Consider the following 23,258-nt stretch of genomic DNA (forward strand, 5'->3'; position numbering starts at 1 on the left):
CATGATGAAAAATCCAAGTACTCTAGTTTACGTATCTCTGTGTTGCACACCACCGTCAAATGAAAATGACTCCCCACCTTAAGTTTTAAACTAATGGAAAAAATATTTTTTCAATTTTTATTAAAGTGAATACAATTTTGCAACTTGACAGGTAAAGAAAGTCACAAGGGTTTTATAATACAAATAATGTATTACTCCTATTGTGTGTTTTAAAACAATCAGGATCATTCAATATTTGGTTATTAATTTAAATAAATTGCGATTATTTTTTCATTCTACAGGATGTTCAAGAATAAAAATCAAGCGCAGATTAAAATCATTTATTTTTTTTCTTTCATTTCCTTTCTTTTTTCATTGAACATCTACAATACCATCCAAAACATTTCACTCAGCAGTTGCTATATCTATACCCCTATATAAGTAAAATGAATAGGTCAATACTTGGTTTTCCTTTCCTTTTTTTTGTTGGCTAAAGACTTGCTACTCGTAACTGCACCATTTTATGTCTAAAAAGCTTACAGCCTATACAGGTTATGAGATTAGCAAACATACATAATACATTTCATTTCACCAACTAGTTATGAATCAAATCCATTAATTCAGGTAAAAATAAAAAATTAAAATAAAACCAGGTCCACTGATTTTTTTTCTAATTTTAGTGGCACAGTTTCAAAATAGTTTGCGCCAAAGGATAATATCGCCAAATATAGAAAACAAAAATCTGAAAACATCTCAAACTAATAACACGCATTAGGGCAAGAAAGTTAAAAGAAAGACAATTTTTTTTTTAAAAACTGATGCATGTACTTTCCCTCCATCTTTTCATCTGAAACAGTCAAATAGAAAGTAGGGGATTTTGAGAAATTATTCATAAGAGACCTTTATAAGGTTCTACACACAAAGTTTCATAAAACTAAAACATATATTGGTTTAACTCACTAATCAACAATCATGATTTTTATCACTCAATCATTCAATGGTGGCCCTGCCCATGGCAGAATAAGAGAAGAGTGAGAGAGGAGCTACTGCATTTAAACAGCACTTCCTAAGATTGTCTCACTGCTGATTTGACTTTGGTCTGGATCTGTGCACAGCCCATCCATACATGTGATTGAGACGAAGAGGAGGGGAGGAAAAACTAATGGAGAAGAGAAACATGCATTACAGTGTCACGGATTAAACTTTTTTTTTTTTTAAACATTCAAATATACATTAACTAAAACTTAAGACCCCTGAACAGTTTAATGTGGTTACTGAATTTAAAAAGCTACAAATACGAAAAAAAAAAAAAAAAAAAAAAAATCCTGCAGTGAGCATTGGACAAAATTAGCAGTCATACACATCACTGATTTCCTCTGAGGTCCTGAGTTCCCTCTCTTTTACCAAAGTGGACATGAGATTGGATGACGGGTACACTATGAGTGCTGTAGCAGGTATATTACGTGGAATCATACCCGAAATGTATAGGCATAAACACAAGCATCACATACAGATTATCATTAAACAAACATACAAAGAAAAACAGACAGACTTAATAACACAGACTGGACATGAACAGCGATTCTGAAGCAGCACACTAACTCTGAGAGCATAAAATCCAACCTGATTATTGTCACCAGCATCTACAGCAGATGAAGTAAAAAATAAATAAAAAAATAAAACCGAAATTGTCAAAAGCAGAAACTACAAACAATCTGATCACTAGAAAACACTAACAAGACTTGCACTCCCAAGGGACAGGAGGGCAAACTCTGTTTTGCTCATCTACACAAATGATTTCTATTCATTCTTTCAATAAAGCAGCTTGATCTTTCGGTTACTGACAGACCTAGCCTTCAGAAACACTGGACATCACAGATGACGCATGACATTTTACAAAAAGACACACCAACTCAAAAATCACCAAGAATATACACCGCAACATCCAAATCTTCTTTCAATGGATGTCTAGTACGATTTCATCCATTCTTCATGACAAACTTCTTGTTCGTTCTCTCAAGTTTCCTTCAAACCTACACATTGCCCTCTTCTTTTGTCTGAACAACGTACACACATTTGGTTTCCAGGTTTAGACTGGGGTGGGAATCTATAGGCACCGCATCATTTAGTTTTGATTCAGTCATGAAGCAATTACAACACAATGGCATAATGTGCACAACTGATTTGCTTTACAAATCATGTGATGCCCTTAATACCTGCCTGAGAGCTTTTTAAATGACATGCCAAATATCAACAAGTTTCCACCATGTTTAGGTTAATACATTTTTTTGAAAAATAAATAAAACTCAGACTGCTCATATTAAATTAATTTCAAGAATTAGTGATAATGGAGATATGACTTACTTTTTCTAGTCTCCAAATCTCAATTTAAAAATGTCCTGGTCTTCCAAGATTGTAGGAACCTTGTATCAATATCTTGTTTCATCTTTTCACCACATTTCGAATAAATTAAACAAACAGTTCTGATTCACTGTGCATCGATCATTTTTAGAAGCATCACATCTGAATCAAATTTTTCCCCAAGCCCCTTTTAGGACTGGTGCAAACATAGGAAGCAATTAAAAAAAAAAAAAAAAAAAAAAAAAAAACACATGCCTCATGGACTGGTGGGGTGTTGCCATGCTGTCTTGGTGTGATCTGCTGCATATGGAGAACATTTGCTGGCTTAATTTCTAACCAACTATCATTTAAAGATAACATCATATGCATTAAAAAAAAAAAAAAAAGTACAGCATTGTTCACTAGTGCCAGGACCTTTAACACTCCAAATAAAATCAAAACTCATTCACAAGCTAATTAACTGTTGTAAATCACAGATAACACAGGAAGCATAGCCTCCATTTCTCCTTTCAAGTATAAGAGGTTTTTCATCTTAAATTCCTAGATTTCTTCTGTATTTTTAAGGAACAACTTTCCAGATATCACAGTCATTTGGAAAGCAGAGGGTCCTTTGACAACACAGTGTGACAGTCCAGTTTTCATATGTTGATTTATATATAGATATTTATATATATATAGATTTATATACTCTTAAATTTTATATATAAGTTGTGTATTTAAGCATACACACAAGTGTGTACGTGTTTTGTGGGCATACGAGGCATTACTTTGGTGATCTGGGTGGGATGTTTTGTTCTTTTCCACTGCGTCTGTTATACCCCATCTGTGGAGAAGAGCGCCGACCCTGTAGAGGGCGTCTCTGTTGCTCTCTGAGTTTAAAACCTGATCCTCTGAGGCCGTTACCACGTTGGTGGCCAGTCTGCTCTCTGGACGTCCGACTCTCGTTTCCTTTCTCCAGTTTCTCACCAGGAATGCAGCGGGACGAGGCTGGGCCTTCCGCTTTGTTGACACGAAGTTCACGTAGTGGTTGGTTTGTGGTGGGAGAAGGGGTGGGACTGGGGCTGGGCGGGGCAGCTGGTGCAGGGGGAGGGTCTTTGGGTGGCCTCTGACACACCTCCGCATAGCTCAGCTTCCGAGGCTCCTGAGGGGCGGAGTCCAAAAAATAAATAAATAAAAACCTTCAAGTAAACAGACATCACCATTCCGACCTTCAGATGTGTACGAGTAAAATGATGATTTACAATTTAACACATGAATGCATTTACCTGGACAGCTGCACTTGTTAGGACAGGTGGTGTAGATGCAGTGCTTGAAGTGCTTGACTGGCTGGGTGAAGGTTTGGGGGCAGAAATGGGCTGGACATGCGTTGTAATCACCAATGCAAGGTCCGGAGGCGTGTCAGAGACATGGACCTCTTTCTCAGCTCTCTTCACTTGATTTGACGTACTGTAGAGAAAAATGCGATTTGAATCAACCTGCTCCTTTTTGAACAACGTTTCAATTATATTTTTTAAATGCATTAATAAAAAATAAAAAAAAAACGCATTAATAACCAATAAATAGGTATTACAATTTATAATTATATAATAATAAAATTCACAATTCACTAATTAAAACCTAGATAAATAATAGTATTAGTAAAACTATTCTTCAATGAAAATTAGACTCTTTAACATTGTTAAATTCTTCAAAATATAAGATCCTACTGTACATGCATGTGTGTGTGTACCTAGTGGTAGGTGTGTCCTGTTTTGTGGCAGGAGGCTTTGGCGCTGGAGTAGAGGGTCCAGTCGATTGAGCTTCCACTGGACATGTCCCAGGATCTTGACCGACATCTTGCTTACTTGTTTCCGGCTTAACAAATGGAAAAATGGTAACCTGAGTTATATCTGAGATTCTCCGTGTAATAGCAGAACAAATGTAAATGAGAATAAATGGTTACAGGAAATAGTTCTTACTGCCTTGTCCCTGCTGATGCCCTTAACTACATCTGCCATGCGATTTTCCAACACCGACTCCATTTGTACGGTCACACCTGGTAGACGACTCGGGACACCTCCTGGCAATGGCGGGAAGCTAGTGGTTGCGAGGTCAAACTTAGGGGGTGGAGCTTTCACTTCAGATTCAGGATTTGGCCTCTGTGAAAAATGAAACCCAAATGAAATGAGAAACAAATAATGGAGCATGAATGAGCAATAAAAATGAGGTACTTCAGAGAGCCATGTAATAAACACCAAGGACTTACCGTTCTTTCATCATCTCTTCTCCTCCTCATGCCACGATAGCTTCCTCTCCTAGACACATCACAAGTTGTTAAATACAACCCTATCAGCAAACCTGTCACCATTCACTGAACACGCTCAACAGATGACCCTCAGATCTCATAATCTTACCGCTCACTGGGACAGGAGTGACAGAGACTTGGAGGAGAGAGAGAGAGAAAGCAAAAGAAGAGGAAGGAGAAGTGATCAGAGAGAAGATAAAGAACTCAAAGCCTTCGCATCAACCCCTGCTTCCCTCTATGCGCTTAATGGATCATCACTGGGTCAAAACAACCAAATCTGCTGCTCAGTTAAATTCATAAAACATATTTTAAAAAAACGGACCTGGCCCGGCTACTGGTGCCGAGGTCTAAGTGGTGGTTCTCTCTGGGGGAAACTGGCGGTTCAGAGAGCGGGGTGAGGGTGGAGGCAGTGGTGTCTGAAGTAGGCGTGCATGGAGGCTGGGGACTACCGGTACCAGACGAAGTCTCTGTCAGCTGACACACGTCAGCACGAGGCTGTGGCTTTACATGATTCCTGCACATAACACAAAAAAAAAATCAGGTGACTGCATGTAACCATAACCGACCCTCCAAAGCAAAGCTGAGTAAACAACTGTGGAACAGATCGTTTGTCCAGCTGGGCTTTATGGGTGGTCTCTCTGGCTGTGAACAACAAGCATCACAAATGGAGGTGATATACATAGCGACAAGAAAAATGGAAAATGAAAAATTTGGTTGAGAAGTTCCTGAACAGCAAGATTTTCATTTTTTTGCAGATGTTCTCCTCCTTAGCAGCACAGGAAAACTAAACCAGCAGATGAACCAAAAGGCAAATATAATTCTGTAAGCCCTTCATTCCAAACTTGTATAATCCTTATTTTAAAATGTTTATTTATACTTTTTTTTTTTATGCACACAAGAGAAAATAATAAAAAGAAAAGGAAAGAAAATACTGATGTATGAACTTTCCCTCCATCCATTTGTCTGAAACAATCAAGTAGAAAAGTAGGGGACTTTGAGAAATTATTCATAGAAGACCTTTAGAATGTTGTTTAAAAAAAAATAAAAAAATAATAATAATAATAATAATAATAATAACAACAATATTGTACAACTTACCTGAAAGACTGTTCTTGATTCTAAAGTGAAATATTTTAACATGGTAAATACTACCAGCACTTGTTACAACTGCCCCTAATCTTCCTTAGTGTAATATACCGCAATTGTTTCCCTGCAGCCAAAATTATGCACGTCTCATTTGTCATTAAACCTAATTTGGCAATAAATGCGCCACTGGCTAACTTGTCCTGTAGATCTAATAAAGGCAAACCCATATGCAGATTTTAAGAATTCATGTACTTTCCCAAGACGCCATCAGGAAACTCTCATACACGTAGAGCAACAGATGATACATGCAAGGACAGGGTCACATGACAGATCTGATGACACTGCACAGACATTAATTCACAGTGAAAGGCATCATGTATCAAGATGCAGCTTTAGCTGAGTCATGATGGTAAATAACTATGGATTGCTTACTCATAGTTGAATAGCACTAAATGTTCTGGTTATACTTGAAGCGATGTGATACAGCCAAGCCCTTAGCTATAACGTTTGTCTAACGTAAGCCCAAACATTTTAATCCCCCCAGGGCATTTTTGGCATTCTAATCTTTAAAGCAGTTTGCATGGTACATGGACATGCAAAAGATGATAATTTAAAATGAAGAAATGCTACAGTAAAAGCAGAACACATCTACCTGAAGGCATTGATTACATTCTTTCTGGAATAAAGTGGAAGTCTAGAAAGTAAAGGAACAAAGTCATTGTGACTCCAGTGAATCATGAGAGGAAATAAATGTAGGTAAACCGCAATAAATTTCTCAATTGAACAAAAAGTACAGTAAATTCAATTGGAAAGGATGCACAATAACTGAGGAACAATTGTAATTTGCTGAAGTATTAGAAATAATTTGCACAATCACCAGAATTGTTTATTTGTCTGTGTTAGTCATCTCCAGTGGTATAACAGGCAACCAAGCAATACTAAGGTCATGAGTTTGACTCATTTTTATCAATGTATAGCTTTAAATGTAAGCCAATTTGGACAAAAGTGTCTGCAAGGTTTGGTTTTATATCCAATTCATTTGGCAAACATATATGAAATGCGGCAAAGCAAGTTAATGTCTACAAAATGGTTCCACCATGACCTTCATAAAGTCAGATTTTTTTTAAAAACCAGGAGCTGGGATATAAAATTTCCATGGTTGAAGAAACAATCTATTAAGTTTTTGGCAGAGAAGAAATGGAACGGACTAAAAAAAACAAAAAATCTTCAAACAAAATGTAGGTTTCAGGATCTTACCGGTTGCGGGGGTAGTTGCGCGTAAGGCTGATTGGAGAGGAGCCAGTTTTGTAGTTTCCTGCTGTGCCAAAGCCATTAACAAATGTGCTGTTGGGAAATGGAGCCTGCAAGATGAATCAACAGCCGAGATTAACCCACACATTTGCAAAACTACTACAAATTGAATTCACATTTTTGTGACACATGATCAAAGCACCACTTTACATTGTGAGATGCTAAATGAACCAAATAACTGTTGCCATGGTAACCATTTGAAAATGCTCTGCAGCGCTGCCTGATTACAAACTAGGAGACCCACTGTGACTCCATCAGCTTACCTTCAGCCTTCATGACTGCAGTACAAAAAGTAACAAAATAGAAGGCTAACATTAAAGATACTTTATTTGACGAGTCACTTTCAAAGTGACTTTAAAATGACTGGAAATGAACTGCTACAATTCTCATTTATTGCAAATCGTAAAAGTGACCCTCAGATCTCATAATCTTAACGCTCACTGGGACAGGAGTGACAGAGACTTAAGGAGGAAGAGAAAGAAGAAAAGAAGGAGGAAGAGAAAGAAGAAAAGGAGAAGAAAGTAAAGGAGAAGAAAAAGAACTCCCAAAATCTTCTGACCACTCCCTGCTTCCCTCTATGCGCTTAGTTTATCATCACTGGGTCAAAACTTCACTGCAAAAGTATACACTGTACTGAACCATACTTGTAGTAGTAATAAAAGTAATAATAATAATAGTAAATGTTGAAAATACCGCACTCTAATAGGGCCCTATGAAATCAGTTTATGCTCCTAAATTTTTTTTTTTTTTCCAAATTCCATTATTTCTATTTAAATTTTTCTATATTCATTGCCGATTAATCAGCAAAACCGATACATCGGTCAACCTCTAATTTTAATAGTGATAAGACTTGTTTCTTGAGCACCGAATCAGCACATTAGAACAGGTGGAAGTGTTATATGGGGGATTCTCACCAAATCCTTTGATTAATTATAACACACCACCACAAGATTAAGTTCTTACCAGTGGTGTTTCAAAGTAAGGTGTCGGTGAGGGGGTCCATGTCTGCGGCAGGAGGCTATAGAGAGGATACTGCTGTGGAGGCTGGTACATCTGCTGCAGGTAAACAGGAGACGAGTACTGTGATGGAGTGGAATAAACCCCAGAGTCAACGGCCCCAAAACCGTTCTTAGCAAAAAACGTGTTTATGGCCTTGATTCGAGCCTGCCAACACAAACACACAAAGAGACACCTGTATTAAAACCAGAACATCTAAAAGATCATTGATTATAGGTTACACTCAGTTGTGAAACTAAAGGGAGACCACAGATGATAAGTCAGTGTTTACATAAATAAAACAGTACATGCACCTCCCTAAACCAGCAATTACGGTTATAAATGTCTACCAGTGTCTCAGCAGGACACTTGAGAGAAAATTCCCTTCATGTGGCACAAAAGTATCTCATGCATTACTCATACAGATTTCTTTAGACTATTTATAGATGTGGTCTGCACAAGATAAAATTCATTTTGTTGTACAAGTTAAAGCAAGAGACTTTGACCATAGACAAAAACAGCCTGGTTTATGAATTATGTAAACCCATACACTGTCTGTGGGGTCTTTCCTATTGGTTAAATATTGATGAGATAACCAATCACTGATTGGTTGAAAGAACAGAGGTCAGAGTTGAGTACTTCAGAGAATCCTGTTAATCATCACTGCATTGGTAGTGGTCAAGGTTAGACCAACTGTATTTTAAGTGTTGGCCAGGAATGCACACATTCAGGTAGGTTAAATTGCAGTGGACCTAACAGGAGAGATGGCAGCACAATGTGCACTCACCATAATTGGTTTGCCCTGAAAGGTTTTGACTTCCTCACGCAAGTATCTGTAGGCCTGTAAAACAATGTGACCAAAAGACTTTAGGCATCATTAATGCAATAACAGCAGAGAGAATGTATTTATTAGTGCATCAGACAATTATTGCAGCAGTTACAATGTTTTAACCCTTTCTAATTAAGCATTTTTCAAATGGATCAATATAAAACACATAAAGGGAAAGGACCATATTTAATGAATAATTATAATGGCAAACAAAGTTACCCATAATACAGATTAGAAAAAGTCATAAGCCATATTACAGGAAATAAATTCAGGCAATTATTACTCGCATCATATGATCTAAATAAAAACAAGTCTAAAAAACAATATGGTGGCACACCATCCTCACATATGATTTTTACCAAATATTTATACAGACATCTATTCCATGAGAAAGGACATATGTGTGCATTTGTCAATAATACCTGCTGAGCATCAGTGTCAGACTGGAATGTGATGTACCAGTTGTTATTGTGCGCAAACTCCACACTGATAACCTTAGGACATTTTTCACTTTTAAACAAGGCCTCCACCTCCTGACAGAGACAAAAGCATCAGTCAGCAAATCAAGAGTAAGAGAAAACTACTGACAAACAAGAGGCCAGATATCCCTCAGATCTCATAATCTCACGGTCATTAGGGCAAAATCCACTGTACTGAGAGACAGAAAGGGGGGAGAGAGAGACAGGGAGAGAGAGACAGAGAGAGGGGGAGAGTGAGACAGAGAGAGAGCGAGACAGAGAGAGAGAGAGACAGCAGCTCAAGACATTTCTCAACAGCAGCAATGGTTCTGGATCCTTCCAAGCGCGATACTGATCATCATCGGGGTAACCACATTAATGATAACCAAGCTCTATCATATACAGCCACAAGAGAACCATAAGGTGTGCTCTCACCTCTACAGGTGTGGTCTCAGGAACCTCTCTGAGGATGATGATGCATCGCTTGTGGTTTGGCCGTACCTTCTCACCCTTTTCATCCACCTGCACCATGGGACAGGCTAAGGAGGACAGAAATTAAGGAATTTAAGCATTGCAAGGCATGAACAAACTTTGAAACTGTGGTCAGCTTTTGTTTGCTTTACCTCTTAGCACCTCAAGTATCAGGTCCATATCAGTAGTCAGCTGTTTGACCCCCTCCATGCTTGCAATAGTCCAAATAGGGACAAACTGATCACTGTCCATCTGAGACATCAAGTAAAGGTCCTTGGAGAGATTCTCTCTGTAGGAAACAAGTGTAATGAACAGATGTTGAACACTTGCAGTGATGTTCACTGAAGAGTCAGTGTGCATAAGAATTTCTATGGATAACATTTTTGGGTCCCACTTTATATTAAGTGGCCCTAACCACTATGTACTTCCATTTAAATTAATCATTTGGTACAGTGTTCATTGTTTTTACACTACCTTTAAAATAACTGCATGTAATTACATCTGTAATTAATTTTTGTAAATATAATTACACTGTTCACCCATCCCTTACACCTAACCGCACCTCAATAGCAGCAAGTGATTTGCAATACAATATAAACACAGTAAGTGCATTGTACTTTTTTAATCCAAGTACATTGTAGTTAAGGTTCCCTAATATAGAGTGGGACCAATCTTTGAAGATTAGGTGTATACAGTGGGAAAACAGAATTTGAATGTCTGCTTTGCTGACTAAAAGCCTCCAATGCGAGAGTTGCAAATTCCATTGATGGAGTACTAAATACTATCACAACACTAAAGGACTCGTTTGCTTAAGTTTACACATGCAAATAGAAAAAAAAGGCCTTGAGAACTACAGTTACTTTTCAAACTAGACAACTCAGTAGGTTTCCTGAACAATTAAGTCAACTATTTTGTGATATAGAAGGCTTCTATAATACAGACGGTTTCAGTTAACCTTATTGGACATTTTTGGCAGTGCAAGAAATGTCTCAAGATGCACTGAAAAGTTGAACTTGGTCTTAAAAAACAGCCCAAGACATGTATGAATGTGTTTGCATATAACAAGTGTCTTAAAAGTCTTGATTTAAAAAAAAAAAAAAAAAAAGATTAACACTCAAAAGCACTGCTGAAAAATACCAAAACTTACAGAGGATAAATAAATAGAAGTGACTGATATCTGGAAAAATTATCAGCAAAAGTCCATCCAACATGTCATTGAGTCTAATTATTGGTCAACCACTGATTAGAACCGAAAAAATTAAAAATTATTATTAACTCCAGAATGGGTTATTGAACAATTGCTGACTTTCCAATTAGTCACATAACTAGTGTGCAGATAAGTTTTTCTGTTTGGCTGATGTGGTTGAAGCAGGACTTTTATTTTGACAGCCCTGAGAGTAGGCAGCGACTGAGCGCACAATCTTTCTTGTACATAATCGTCGTTAACAGTTCTGTCTAAAAGGAATTAATAGTGTATACAGAAAGTATTACAATCACTTTTATATAAGGCCTATTAGTAATAGAAAGGCAAAAATTATACTTTCAAGTTTGCCGTCAGCATTACACTGCGACCAAAATGACTGCCTTTGCAACCTTTTGAAATGATTTTTATGAGGTCGCAAATGTATCACTGATTATTTTTGTTTGATTATTTTTATTATTTTGCTACCTTAGGTTTTAGGCAATATGCTATTACCACAGTGTTCTGGTGTTCAGGGCTCATGCAGAGACGCGCTTCAAAGATTTCTTGCTTTTGTACCGACAACAAATACATACAACATGTGTCAAAATACCTGTCTTGGAAAGTGTGTTCGAAAAGTCTGTGGTTATGTCTTAAGTGAAAGTAAAGAGTTGGAAAGAAACCGGATGTGTATCCTTATAATGGATGCACGGTCTCTTAAAGTGGCCGCGCCTAATTTACTAGATCTGCTGTCTTTAATGTTAATCCAGGAAAATGAAAGTAAATCACTCACTGCTCTTTATTGAATTACTTTGTTGTTTTAACAAGATTTTATCCACAGTCAAACAAAAAATTGGATATAATTTATTATATTGTTTTACTGGTGGGTGTGGGACACTAGTTCATTTATGTAAGTTAGTATAGCAAGATACAGCAAACTGTGAAATATTATACCCAAAAATTCTTCATACTGTAGACAACCAGTGAAATTGATAAAAATAAGTATATATTAAATTAGGGACCCGACCATGTTTTGCTTAAGTGTTTATTTCTTTAATTGCTAATGCAACCTTTTCACACCACATACTGAACAAAATTAATCACTGCTTGGTAATTGTTCAACAAAGTATGTATAGTTGTAAAAATTATCAATTTATTACCAATTTCTAAACTATAGCAAATATACTGTGATTATGTGAGAAATGTTGAGGTGTCTGAATACATTTTGGTTTGACTGTGTATTTTATTTTACCTTATAGTGAAGACTATGCAGTGCTATTTTAAATTAGTTTCTGGACACTTACAAGCTTAAAAAGGAAACATTGTGTAAATAGCACAAATAAATAGAACGAACATACAGTAAATATTAAACTATTTCAAACAGTACAATTTGCACCAGGGCCCCTCTAACCCCAGCTGCGGCCCTGGGTTAAAGTACCAAGACGGAGCAGTGCACTGTGTGTACTGTAAGAAATAAAACAAAGCGGCATGTGGTTTAAAAGATGGCAAGTAAAATAAAAAGCACATCTGTATGTAATACAGTTTTATTATGATGCAGACCGGCTTACTATAAAAAGTTTGTGCAACCAAATTATGTTTTGCGCAAGTAACTGAAAATGTTGGTCGCGCAAGTGCCACCAGTGGAAAAGGTTAGTGTAGTTCCCCGATATAATCTAAACAAATCTTTGAATGACTAATTAACATTTAATTTCACAAACCTTGCAAACTTGTGAAGTGTGCATTTTTATCCAGCATGATCACTTGCTCTCTGTGTGATGGTCAGTCTGGGTGAACTGAATGCTTTAAACTATAAACTTGTGATTTCAAATTATGCTGCGCTTTATGCATTTGCCCACTGTCATATTCATTTCGTTTTCACTGTGTGCTGTACGTAAAATGAGGGATACCCTGACTTTATTTGAAAAAAATGATTACCAATGCACACAAACTTCCCAGAATACAGAGTGCTCTGTTGGTTACAGTATTTACTTTATTTATATTTAATAAATATTTATTTGTAAACAATACTGTAATCTACAGTATAAATGAGGTTTTTTTTACACATTTTTAAGTCCATTGTCAAATTATTGTAAATCTTAAAAAAATTTTTTTTTTTTTAAATTATACCACCCCCAACTTTCAAAGATATCGACAGTCAAAAAAACACATATTGGTCAACCACTACACAAAATAACTAATTTACATTTGGCATCCAATGACCATATTAGGTTGTAATAGCAAGTAGTTATATATATATATATATAAATAAAAAAAAACAAGACACTCAATATTTAGGTGAGCTATTTTTTTTAAGCATTATAATTTCAAATTAATCTGTCCTTATTTGGCAACCGGCAAATACAAAACTGACAAATAAAATGGCTTCAATCGGATCATCTACATCAAATCACTTCCAATATCGTAGGTCCATTATGAGATTGCATTTAATTATTGAATGAGAATTTTCTCAAGCAAGAGTAAATACGGACTGCTCTACTGTGCAGATAATTATGATTTTCCATTCATCTCTTAAACAATTATGTAATATGGCGGAGCAGGTGTTAGCACGTCTGGGCGTAAAGTGGGCGTTACCTTGAGAAGCAAAATTCCAGCTGCTTCTTCAGTGACTCCTTCAGACTCTCTTCAGACAGCAGGGGCTGCTCCTCGACTGTCTCACCCTCCACTGAACACAAAAAATACACACCCACCAATGACAATCAGCCAGTAAGCAGCATTGGAATGGAGTAGAACTGAAGTGTGACAGTGGGTGTATGTGACAGACCTGGTTCATATAGTGGGTAAGCCAGTTCTGCAGACTCCATGCCATTCAACATGCTGTTCTCCATAGGAGGGGCTGACTCAGAGTCACCATAGCCAACACCATACTCACTGAAACCTACAGAGAAGAAACGATAGTAGTAAATGAGTTTGAAAGCTTACTGATCACTTATCGTGTAAGAACAGCGATAGGCCATTTAACCCTCAGATCTCATAATCTCACGGTCATTAGGGCAGACACACTCTACTGAGAGAACAAGCAAGAAATTTAGCTTGAGAATTAGAGAAAGAGACCGAAAAAGAACAGAATGGAGAGAGTGAGAGAGGAGAAATGAGAATGAAAGATCTCTACAGTGAGAATGGTTCTGGGTCCTTCCAAGCGCGATACTGATCATCACTGGGTTTTAGCTAACTTTAACATAACACTACAAAATGGTTGTAGCTGCCAACAATACTTGCAATGAATCTAGCCATTTCCCAAGTAGATGAACTAGTGTGTGGAAATAAAAATCTCTCAAGTTCTCCACAACACAAATTTTTTCCACATTTATTTACAGTACTAAACAAATGGCAATCAAGATACATACCTTCTGACTCCTCAGTGGAGACAGTATCTGCTTGTGGCCAATGGCACGTCTCTGTGGCTGCCTCTGGAGCCTGGGTGGTTGGTGCAGACACTTCCTGCCACACTTTAGCATTGGGATTCAGACCGGCCCCCTTGGTGGTCACCTTGAAGACAAGGTTAAACAAATTCTGGGTTAATACAGTACAAATTATTATACAGCTAGATTTACACATCAAAACTGAATAAAACTATAATACTATCAAGTAGAAAATTGCTTATTGAACTACCCATTATCATACATCAGAAATAGATAATCTATCATAGCACAAATTATTCAAAGTTCATGTTTAATGAACAGGCAACAATGTAGTTAGGCGTCTGTGTATTTGGCAAATAGTTATCCACCCTGTTTCACAGTATGGTGGGAGTGTAACTACAAAAAAGGGAGAAAAAAAACAATCCTGAAAAACTTGTGTTCAGAATAGACATTAACAGCATATACTTAAAGCTTGCTAGTCACAGCTGTTAAACAATCACTGATAACGGACAAAACTGCAAACACTTTGGTAACAACTTTGCAAAGAATCTGACTTGAATTTCTCAATTCACAACATGTTAAGTGATTACAAACAAGATAACATTCCTCTCAATATCATCTTGCATTACCAAAAATGCAACAGTGGGCTACAATGATCAATGGGTTTATTTATTAGTAACAATGGTGCCCATTCAGGAATACATAGATAAATTATTGTAAATGATTTGACAATTGCATTTTTGCAACTTTTTTCCAACCATTCACTCAGAAAGAAAAAAAAAAAGATTAAAACCTACTTTTATAGTCATTTTTACTGGAGGGGGGTCTCAATGGTTAACATTCAAAGTTTCACATGACACGCTGAAGCACACATTTACAACACCGCTTCGACCTTGCAGTAAAGTAAGAGTCGAAATGTGTGAAATATAAGTTTATCTTATCAAATGAAACTACAGTCACAACCTTGGTGAAGGACGTCTGAAGAGCAAGGAATACAAACACCACAGGACAGGCACTAACCAATAACACACTTGACGAGTTTAAAACCAGAACTGTGCACAACTTCTCCCTCTGACTTCTCTTTACAATATTGCACTCGATCAGGGACGAACCTCATTCACAAGACCTATTATCTGTTACCTACCCGACGCGACACTACAGGCACACAGACAGGAGGTTTTAAATAGTCAGCCTTTCACCCATTTAATCTGATTAGCCACTCTGATAAACCAGAGCGAGAGTTTAGAGCAAAGAGCTACAAACCTGCACCTGAAACGCAGCCCGGTTAACCTGACTAGCGCTTTATTGGATTTGGACGGGTTAAAGTTATTTTTGAACTAAAGGATAAATTAAAAGCTGAGACAATTCGTCGATACCTCCAGTAACTTGATGCGGTCTTCGCTTTAGATTTTATCCGCACTGATAAAAGTTACGTATTTTGCGCAAATAAAATACTCTTGCTAAATAGCTAACGTTAGCATTTGTTGCGCGCACGTGGATCTTTCGCTGTCGACGGTCAGTTCGCGTTCGCATAAATACACTCTTACATAGTAGCTTAACTAATCTTGCTTATCGCTAACTACTCATTTTGAAGTAAAATAAATTATGACTGCACTGCAAAAGCACAAAAAAGTATTATCCTTGTTGAACTCATGGCGGGCGCCATCGAGCTGAACCCACGCCGCAAGGTCTGAAGAACCTTCCCGATCGCCAGAATGACCTAATTAACTCACCTCCACAAACAACAGCATGGTCTTCTCCTCCGACAACGTTATCACTCGCTAGATATCCAGTAGGCGAATTAATCTAGCTCACAATAACCGCGGCACCGGTTTTCCACCTCTTTCCGTTTAAAGCAAAAGTGCAAGTTCACAGCCAAAGAGTTTCGCGGCCACTCATCATCTGCATCAATCCCCTTTGCTCTGCGTAAGCATCTACACTGCGCTTACCGAGTCTGATTGGCCGTGCGCTAGTCTTTCCTTTGCCTCTTTTGTGATCACGTGCAGTAGCACGCTTTGAATATTTCCCGCCCACCGTTATGGGATTGGTGCGTGCTGGAATACGTCATAACGAATCTCTGTATGATTGGAGCGGGTTTACGTCTGTCAAACTTCTGTTCAAGTTACAGGAACTGTAACCTCTGCCACCGAGATCACTGCTGAGCACGTGGCGACAGCTGAAACAAGTGCAGTACAGGCCTGACAAAAAAATGAATGAATGAATGAATTGATAAATGTAGTTAAAATGAACAATTTCCAAATAACGTTACATTCTTAAACAATTAAACGGACTTTAAGGGTGAAATTTGTGTTGTTGTATGACACGGTGACTAATTTCATTGTGTCACTAAGCACCGAATAGTCCTAGGAACGCCCAATTCAGATCACGGACAATCTGGAGGTTGGATCTCAATGCAAATTCAATGATGAAGACTAAAACTATTCAATACTATCAATACTATTTAGGGCAGATAAGGTGGATAGTATGCACATTGGGAGGCATGGTAAGACTTGACAAAAACTGAAATTGCCATACAAAGTCGTCTAGAACTTTCTAATAAGTGCTTTAATAGTCAGTCAGACAAAACATGTATGTATGTTATTTTACTCAAAACAATATTAAACAAACAATACTTCATTTATATGTTATTATTTAGGAAAGTCCATAGTTTCCCAAAAGTTACATTTTCTACTGCCAGAAATGTAACTCTGGGAATCTTATAGCTTGTCGGAAACCAAAGTGAATTTTTTTTTTATATTCTGAATTTACAAAGGAAAGTTTAAAAACAGGATTTCAAGCATGGGGCCAAAGCAAATATCTTAGGTAGCCTCGAAATTATATAAAAAATAGGGGGTAAAAGCATTTAAATAAGATACAACTAAGAAACAAGATATTTCTTGCTTTAATACAATAAATATCTTGCATTAAAGATATGCAAGATATTTTAAAAAACACTCAAATGCAATCGGTAAAGTTAGCCTTCTTTTAAAAGTATAATTTCTAGACCATGCAAATGAATAAAATTGTAAAATGTAATTTACATTTTTCTAGTTTTGCCAAGCTCTGAAATATTTTTCATGGTAGAAATTTTGAATACAAGCGGTTTTTAAAAATACTTATTATCTTTGAACAACTAAACATTTACAACTGGACAACAGTATTAATGTGATCATGAATATGAAAGTGTGATGTGAGAATGTGACTCTTTAATGATGTTATTGTACAAACTTTATTTAGGAATTATTTATCTTTCCTAGCATCTACTCAGCGACAACCTAGCAATGCCCCAAAAACATGCAGAGCACTCTATCAGCTGCATTTATAAACAACTCTGAACACTTTAGCAATTGTCTAGCTAGGCAGGCCTACATTCCTTGAAATTTCAAAATCTCCTTTCAAAGCAATCTTTGAAAACTTCCTTTCATTCAAAGTTTGTTTTTGCTGTTTATAATTAATAGAAATTTCTCCCGACTGACATTCACTTTTTTTATGCTGTCATTGTGGTAAGTGATAATTCAGATGACTGAATGCAATAATTAACAAAGTGTAGCACAGTGAGAGCACGAGAAAGAAAGAACGTAAACATGTTCATCTGGAAAAGTCATGGGGCCTTGAAATATTGTTGTGGACAATGGGGGGCCTTGGAGTCGAAATGCCTTTAAATGATTCTCACAGGTTATACTGATTTCTGCATATTTATGAAAGATAGAGGGACTCCTGCAGAGACTTCGCACATCTAGGACAGAAACTGGAAACAAAACCTAAATTCGCTTTATATTGTTGCAAGTCCACATCTGACACAAATATCCTTTTAATATTATTACCACATTATTACCAATGAATAGCATCGCTGCATCATAATGGTGCTTTTATAGGTAAAATGGAGGGTTTTATGTAAAAGCTGACTTTCCTCACCATGTTAAAACATTCATTCCAATGACGAAACCTCTTAAGCCTCTTTAATACTCAACATATGACCACTGCCGTCATTCATATAGGCACGATACAAGAATCTAAGCCAATCTTTAACAGCAGTAGGCCTATGATAATATACCTGTAATCAAACGCGTGTCACAGCTAGAAAGTAAATCATGTTCAGATGGAAAAACATACTGCTTGATTTGTTAGACAAAAATATCAGCATTGCTTTATTTGACAACAATTTAATACATTTAATTTATAATCAGGTTTTAATCATTTTTAAAATGCATTTATTTTATCAATATAGATTATTAAATGGAAATGCTTTTCTTTAACCATTATACCCAGTATTATTACTCAAGCAACATGAAACAAATAGTAAGCATGGTTAAAAAAATAATAATTATTATTATTATTATAACCCAAAGCAAGCTGTCACGTGGTCATGATGTACCGTGACGTGATGTAAGTTTAATTAATTTCCAAATGACATAAACTCGTAGTTATAGAAAAGTAATCAACTATTTAACTTGTGTCACGCGTCCTGAAGTCCTGAAATCATTGCACAGTTACAGCAGAGCTCCGCCGACCAGTACATGAACACGTGCTGTGTAATTTATGCGCAAACGAAGCATCGGTGGCAATATATTTAGTTTATGTTGCCTAGTAATGTCATCTTACCGATGTCCGACATAAAACCGACTAGCCAGACTCAGCTAACTTAATATTTACAGTAACTAACAATTTCAGTGGATCGATAACAGTTACTTTTGCAAATGAACTGACATCTGGTTAGCGCGCAAGGACACATGTAACGTTAAGTTAGTTTGTCAACATATTGCAAGTACATACTGGTGCTTACCATTTCGCAAAACCGTAGTCTAAACACGTTTGTTTCTAAATATGGACGTGCTCCATTAAACGAAACGTTACCACACGGTAACGTCGAGCTTAGGGGGAGGGTTAAGTGCCGATTCAGCACCACAGGCCTGAGCTCACCATGCCGCCTTGGTATTCGCCGGTTTTCTCCTCTTGATCTCGGGCGACTGATCCCGTCTCGACCTCCTCCTTCTGTTGCGCTTGGCTGCTGCTCTCCGAAGTCATCGGCCGCCTTTGGCTGTGCGATCCTCGCCCGATCCGCCGCTCCTCTCCTCCTCTCGCCGGCTGAACGCAACAAGCGCTCGCTCTCGCTAGTTCGGGTCGGTTTGTCTTACCGTTTCAGAAACTCAACGAATGAAGGAAGGAAGAAAAAGGATAACTGACGTTTGCAAATCTATCTTCAGTAAGGTTCTACTTAATACAGTAATAAGCCTTAATAGGCACCGGCGAACGTTTCTGTTAGACGGTAGACATTCACCGCCACCGTCCCGACAGACAATGCGAGCAGCACCCCCTCGATCGCGCTCGCTCTTCCCTGGCAACAGAGCGCAACACGCGCTGCGCCGCATAGCGACAGACGCGCAGCGAAACCGCAGCCGGGCAACTGTCTGCGAACCATGACACAGCGAATAATACACATGTAATTACAGCAGTCCTCCATCTACTGATGACAGCTCTTTATTATTTTGGTGTCATTAGAGATTGATTAATGTTTATGCTCTTCATTATGAATTTTAAATGTTTTAGTGGAGTACATACTGTGAAATACTGCAATTTCAAACTATTTTCTATTTGAATATATTTTTTAAAATGTAATTTATTCCTGTGATGCAAAGCTAAATTTTCAGCAGTCATTTCTCCAGTCTTCAGTCACACGATCCTTCAGAAAACATTCTAAAATGCTAATTTGATGCTTAGTTATTATTAGTAATGATTCTTCTTAAACAGTTTCTGCTGCTTAATATTTTGTGGAACTTTTTTTCTGGATTATTTGAGGAAGAGAAAGTTCAAAAGAAGAGTGTTTATTTTAAATGAAATCTTTTGTAATGTTATGTTTTACAGTCATTTTTGACCGATTGTTTGCATATTTGCTGAATAACAGCATTACATTTACTTTTAGTCATATAGCAGGCGCATTCATCCAAAGTGACATACAAATGGATGAATGAATGGAGGACAATAGAAGCAATCAAAACGAACAAAAGAGCAATAATATGTGCTAATTAATTTCTATTAAACACACACACACACACACACAAACACATACCCCAAAGATTTGAATGGTAGTACATCATGGTGTCTGCTTAAATATTAAGCAGCACAACTGTTTCCAACATTGATAACAAGTAATGCTTTTTGAGCAGAAAATCAGCATATGAAGGACTGTGTGACATTGAAAATTTAGCTTTGTATCACAGGAATAAATTAAATTTTACAATTTACAATATGTGTTTTATTTTATTTTGAGCACCTTGGTTAGCATAAGAGACTTAATTAAAATCTAAAATATTTCAAGATTGTAATTGTTTACAAACTTTCCACAAGTACTGCATGCGAGACACGCACACACACACACACACACACACACATCAGAATTCTAGATAATTGTCTTCAGAGATATACACAGAATAAGTCAATTTACATTAATATAACAAATGATGTAGTGTCAGGTTTTAAATGTCAACTTTTAATTTTTTTTAAGCATGGGTGGAAAATTGTACAAACATTTTACAGTAGAATATTTCTGCTCTCTGGGACATGGAGTAATAACTCATCTGCTTGGGACAACAAATCAAGCTATTTTTTTTATTGTTTGAACACATAATAACAAAATCCTAGTAATGAGATACTTGTACATTTCTGTACATTGGCTTTTAGAAAACCAATAACTTTTCCTTAAGCTGATTTCAGCTGTAAATATTTGCATTCAAAATATTTGATGTATTAAAAAAAAAAACAGCAAATGTTTGCCACAAAGTAAATCTCCTCCAAAGACATTAATCCCAGGGCTGGGAGGCTTTGTGGATACAGCCAGGCTGTGCCCAATGCTTCAGTTGTTCAGTAAACATGAGAGTGAAGACATGCAACAGAAAAATTGATTAGTTGTTTGATACAGGCAAAGTGCTGGACGTCCTTCTCCTCCCCGAGGAGATGTGAACATATTGACATCAGAGCAGTGGTTCTCCATTTTAAGGAATCAGAATGGATCCATCTAAAAATGCTGAATGCTCAAGATCTCCTCAGAATTTTCTGCCATGCTGCTTGAAAGTGTTTCAGGCTTTAGTGGTGCCAGACTGTGATGCCTGTTGGCTTTGCAGCTGCTGAAGCTTCATATTCATGACTTCCACGACAGCTGTTGAAGGCAGATGAAACTTGTATGAAATGCATATATGATTTGTGCAATGGTTTTGTAAAAAAAAAAAAAAAGTAAGTGAAATCACCTTGTTTCATAGCATGTTTTTCTTGAAGGGCAGGCTGAATTTTCTCAATTTGTTTAGTAAGGAAGTCAATTTTGCGCTTAAAGAACTCTTTGCCATCCTCGACATTCTGAAAAGACAAAAAAATTGTGACACTTATTTGGAAATGTTTTAATACCTTTATACAGATGAGCAAAATCTTGGCTCACCTTCTCCACAAAATAACCTGTTCCGACATCCACTAAGACATGATCCACATCATTCAGTTTTCCAGGCACATACATCTGCAATGTGTGTTAAGGGAACATCTTATCTGAGATGAATACAAATGAATTACATAAACACCGAACTGTCCGTGTGATTTTTTGAGGCTCTGGTAACTTCTGAGACAACATTATTCAGTCATCACTCAGCTAAGCTGCTGAAAGGATACAGAACTGGTGAGTGGGACAAGGAGTTCTTTTCCTGAGGAGGGAAAAAAAGGTTAAATGAATTCAGTGAACAGATTAGATTTTGCTGAAGATGTAACAGTGGAATAAATCAATTGATTTAAAATTAGTATCATATTAACTATAGCAGTAATACTCACCTTCATTGCTTTTGTTAAGTACATTCAAACTGTCCTTGGCCTCCACATATTTAGTTTGGACGACTTTCAACTGGCCTATGGATGATGACAGGAACTCCGTTTCCTAGAAAACAAATTCATGTCATTATGTTTGTTGAACATGGCTTCATAATTCGCAGTTTACTAAGGGGAAAAAAAACAAGTTTATCCTGTGCAGATTTGGCCCATCCTAGCAAAACAAAAAGGAATAAAACTAAATTAAACAAATCTGTATTTAAACTAAAATACACAAGAAATAATTTTGCTCATTATATATTCGTGAAAAAAACGTTTAAGGGAAAATTTCAACTAAAAAACGTAACTCAAAATTACTTAAGGTAGAATGTTTTTATACAGCTGATTGACTTTCACCATTCAGTTTCATTCCATTCTATGCAAATGAATGGTGACTGTGGCTGTCATTCTGCATGTCCTTTTGGGTTTCATGGAAGTCATACAGATTCATTAGAACAAGAATACTGAAATGTGGCTGAAGTATCGGTTTAATGGTGAATTACCAGCAGCACGCGCGCACAGCATGACAGCAGCTTCGTGCACTTCACTAAAACACGAACTGATTAAATCAGCGCATACTGCCTTACAAAATGAAATGAGATCATTGTTACCTTTATAACACAATTTACCTGATCAAGTTGAGTTTTCAGACCTTCTAATTGAGGAAGAGATAATTCAGTTAGATTCACCGCCATGTTGACAATAGGGAGAGGAAAGCTTCCGGGGCAACCGGACGGTCTTTTAGAAACGGTTTTGTATTTCAATAAACATCATTGAACAGTATTTTAAAAACATGAAAAAAAAATAAAAAATCATTCAGATACTCTGTAAAGCTCACAAATATTATTGATGACTTTTGGTCTTTAATAACGTCAGTTAAAAGACTGGAATCACCCTGTAACATCATACAGTGCATCAATAATTTTACTTTTATGCACTTGGTATTTTGATAAAATGATATCTAGATTTTACAACAAAATTAATGTGGCTTTTAAGTACACTTATTTACGGAAGCTCAAAACGTAAAGAGAGGTGAATCAAAGAAACCAAGGTCAATAATTGAAAAAGATGAATTAGTCAAAAT

General features: G+C 36.9%; 2 protein-coding genes across 4 annotated transcripts; both read right to left on the reverse strand.

Annotated features, from left to right (window-relative positions):
- Positions 1-304: 304 nt before the first annotated feature.
- Positions 305-19,803, reverse strand: larp4ab (La ribonucleoprotein 4Ab). 3 transcript variants are annotated; one of them, XM_026260046.1, is made up of 16 exons: positions 19,256-19,803; positions 14,321-14,462; positions 13,738-13,851; positions 13,548-13,638; positions 9,928-10,064; positions 9,740-9,843; positions 9,269-9,379; positions 8,805-8,858; positions 7,985-8,185; positions 6,968-7,071; positions 4,947-5,138; positions 4,586-4,634; positions 4,299-4,478; positions 4,070-4,194; positions 3,606-3,786; positions 305-3,481 (listed from the first exon to the last, which is right to left on the reverse strand). In XM_026260046.1, the coding sequence occupies exons 1-16, from the start codon at positions 19,358-19,360 to the stop codon at positions 3,104-3,106; spliced, it is 2,268 nt and encodes a 755-aa protein (XP_026115831.1). In that variant the 5' UTR covers positions 19,361-19,803; the 3' UTR covers positions 305-3,103. The 3 variants fall into 3 exon arrangements, with proteins under 3 accessions (XP_026115831.1, XP_026115834.1, XP_026115835.1); XM_026260049.1 differs by lacking the exon at positions 19,256-19,803 and adding an exon at positions 16,069-16,303; XM_026260050.1 differs by lacking the exon at positions 19,256-19,803 and adding an exon at positions 15,133-16,018.
- Positions 19,804-20,801: 998 nt separating this feature from the next.
- Positions 20,802-22,917, reverse strand: pfdn5 (prefoldin 5). The gene is made up of 6 exons (XM_026260068.1): positions 22,804-22,917; positions 22,142-22,244; positions 21,986-22,017; positions 21,762-21,836; positions 21,577-21,682; positions 20,802-21,488 (listed from the first exon to the last, which is right to left on the reverse strand). The coding sequence occupies exons 1-6, from the start codon at positions 22,867-22,869 to the stop codon at positions 21,409-21,411; spliced, it is 462 nt and encodes a 153-aa protein (XP_026115853.1). The 5' UTR covers positions 22,870-22,917; the 3' UTR covers positions 20,802-21,408.
- Positions 22,918-23,258: the final 341 nt, after the last annotated feature.

Source organism: Carassius auratus, chromosome 6, assembly GCF_003368295.1.
Source record: "Carassius auratus strain Wakin chromosome 6, ASM336829v1, whole genome shotgun sequence".
In the NCBI taxonomy this organism is placed as follows: Eukaryota; Metazoa; Chordata; class Actinopteri; order Cypriniformes; family Cyprinidae; genus Carassius; species Carassius auratus.

Bases quoted from the DNA above. Each gene is read 5' to 3' on its own strand.
- larp4ab (XM_026260046.1), bottom strand. From the start codon at position 19,360: ATGACTTCGGAGAGCAGCAGCCAAGCGCAACAGAAGGAGGAGGTCGAG. The intron at 9,380-9,739 runs GTGAGAGCACAC...TGTCTCTGTCAG, and splicing joins CTGAGACCACACCTGTAGAG to GAGGTGGAGGCCTTGTTTAA. The intron at 8,859-9,268 runs GTATTATTGACA...ATTGTTTTACAG, and splicing joins CTGACACTGATGCTCAGCAG to GCCTACAGATACTTGCGTGA.
- pfdn5 (XM_026260068.1), bottom strand. From the start codon at position 22,869: ATGGCGGTGAATCTAACTGAATTATCTCTTCCTCAATTAGAAGGTCTG. The intron at 22,245-22,803 runs GTAAATTGTGTT...TTTGTTTTCTAG, and splicing joins TGAAAACTCAACTTGATCAG to GAAACGGAGTTCCTGTCATC. The intron at 22,018-22,141 runs GTGAGTATTACT...TTCCCTCCTCAG, and splicing joins ACTTAACAAAAGCAATGAAG to GAAAAGAACTCCTTGTCCCA.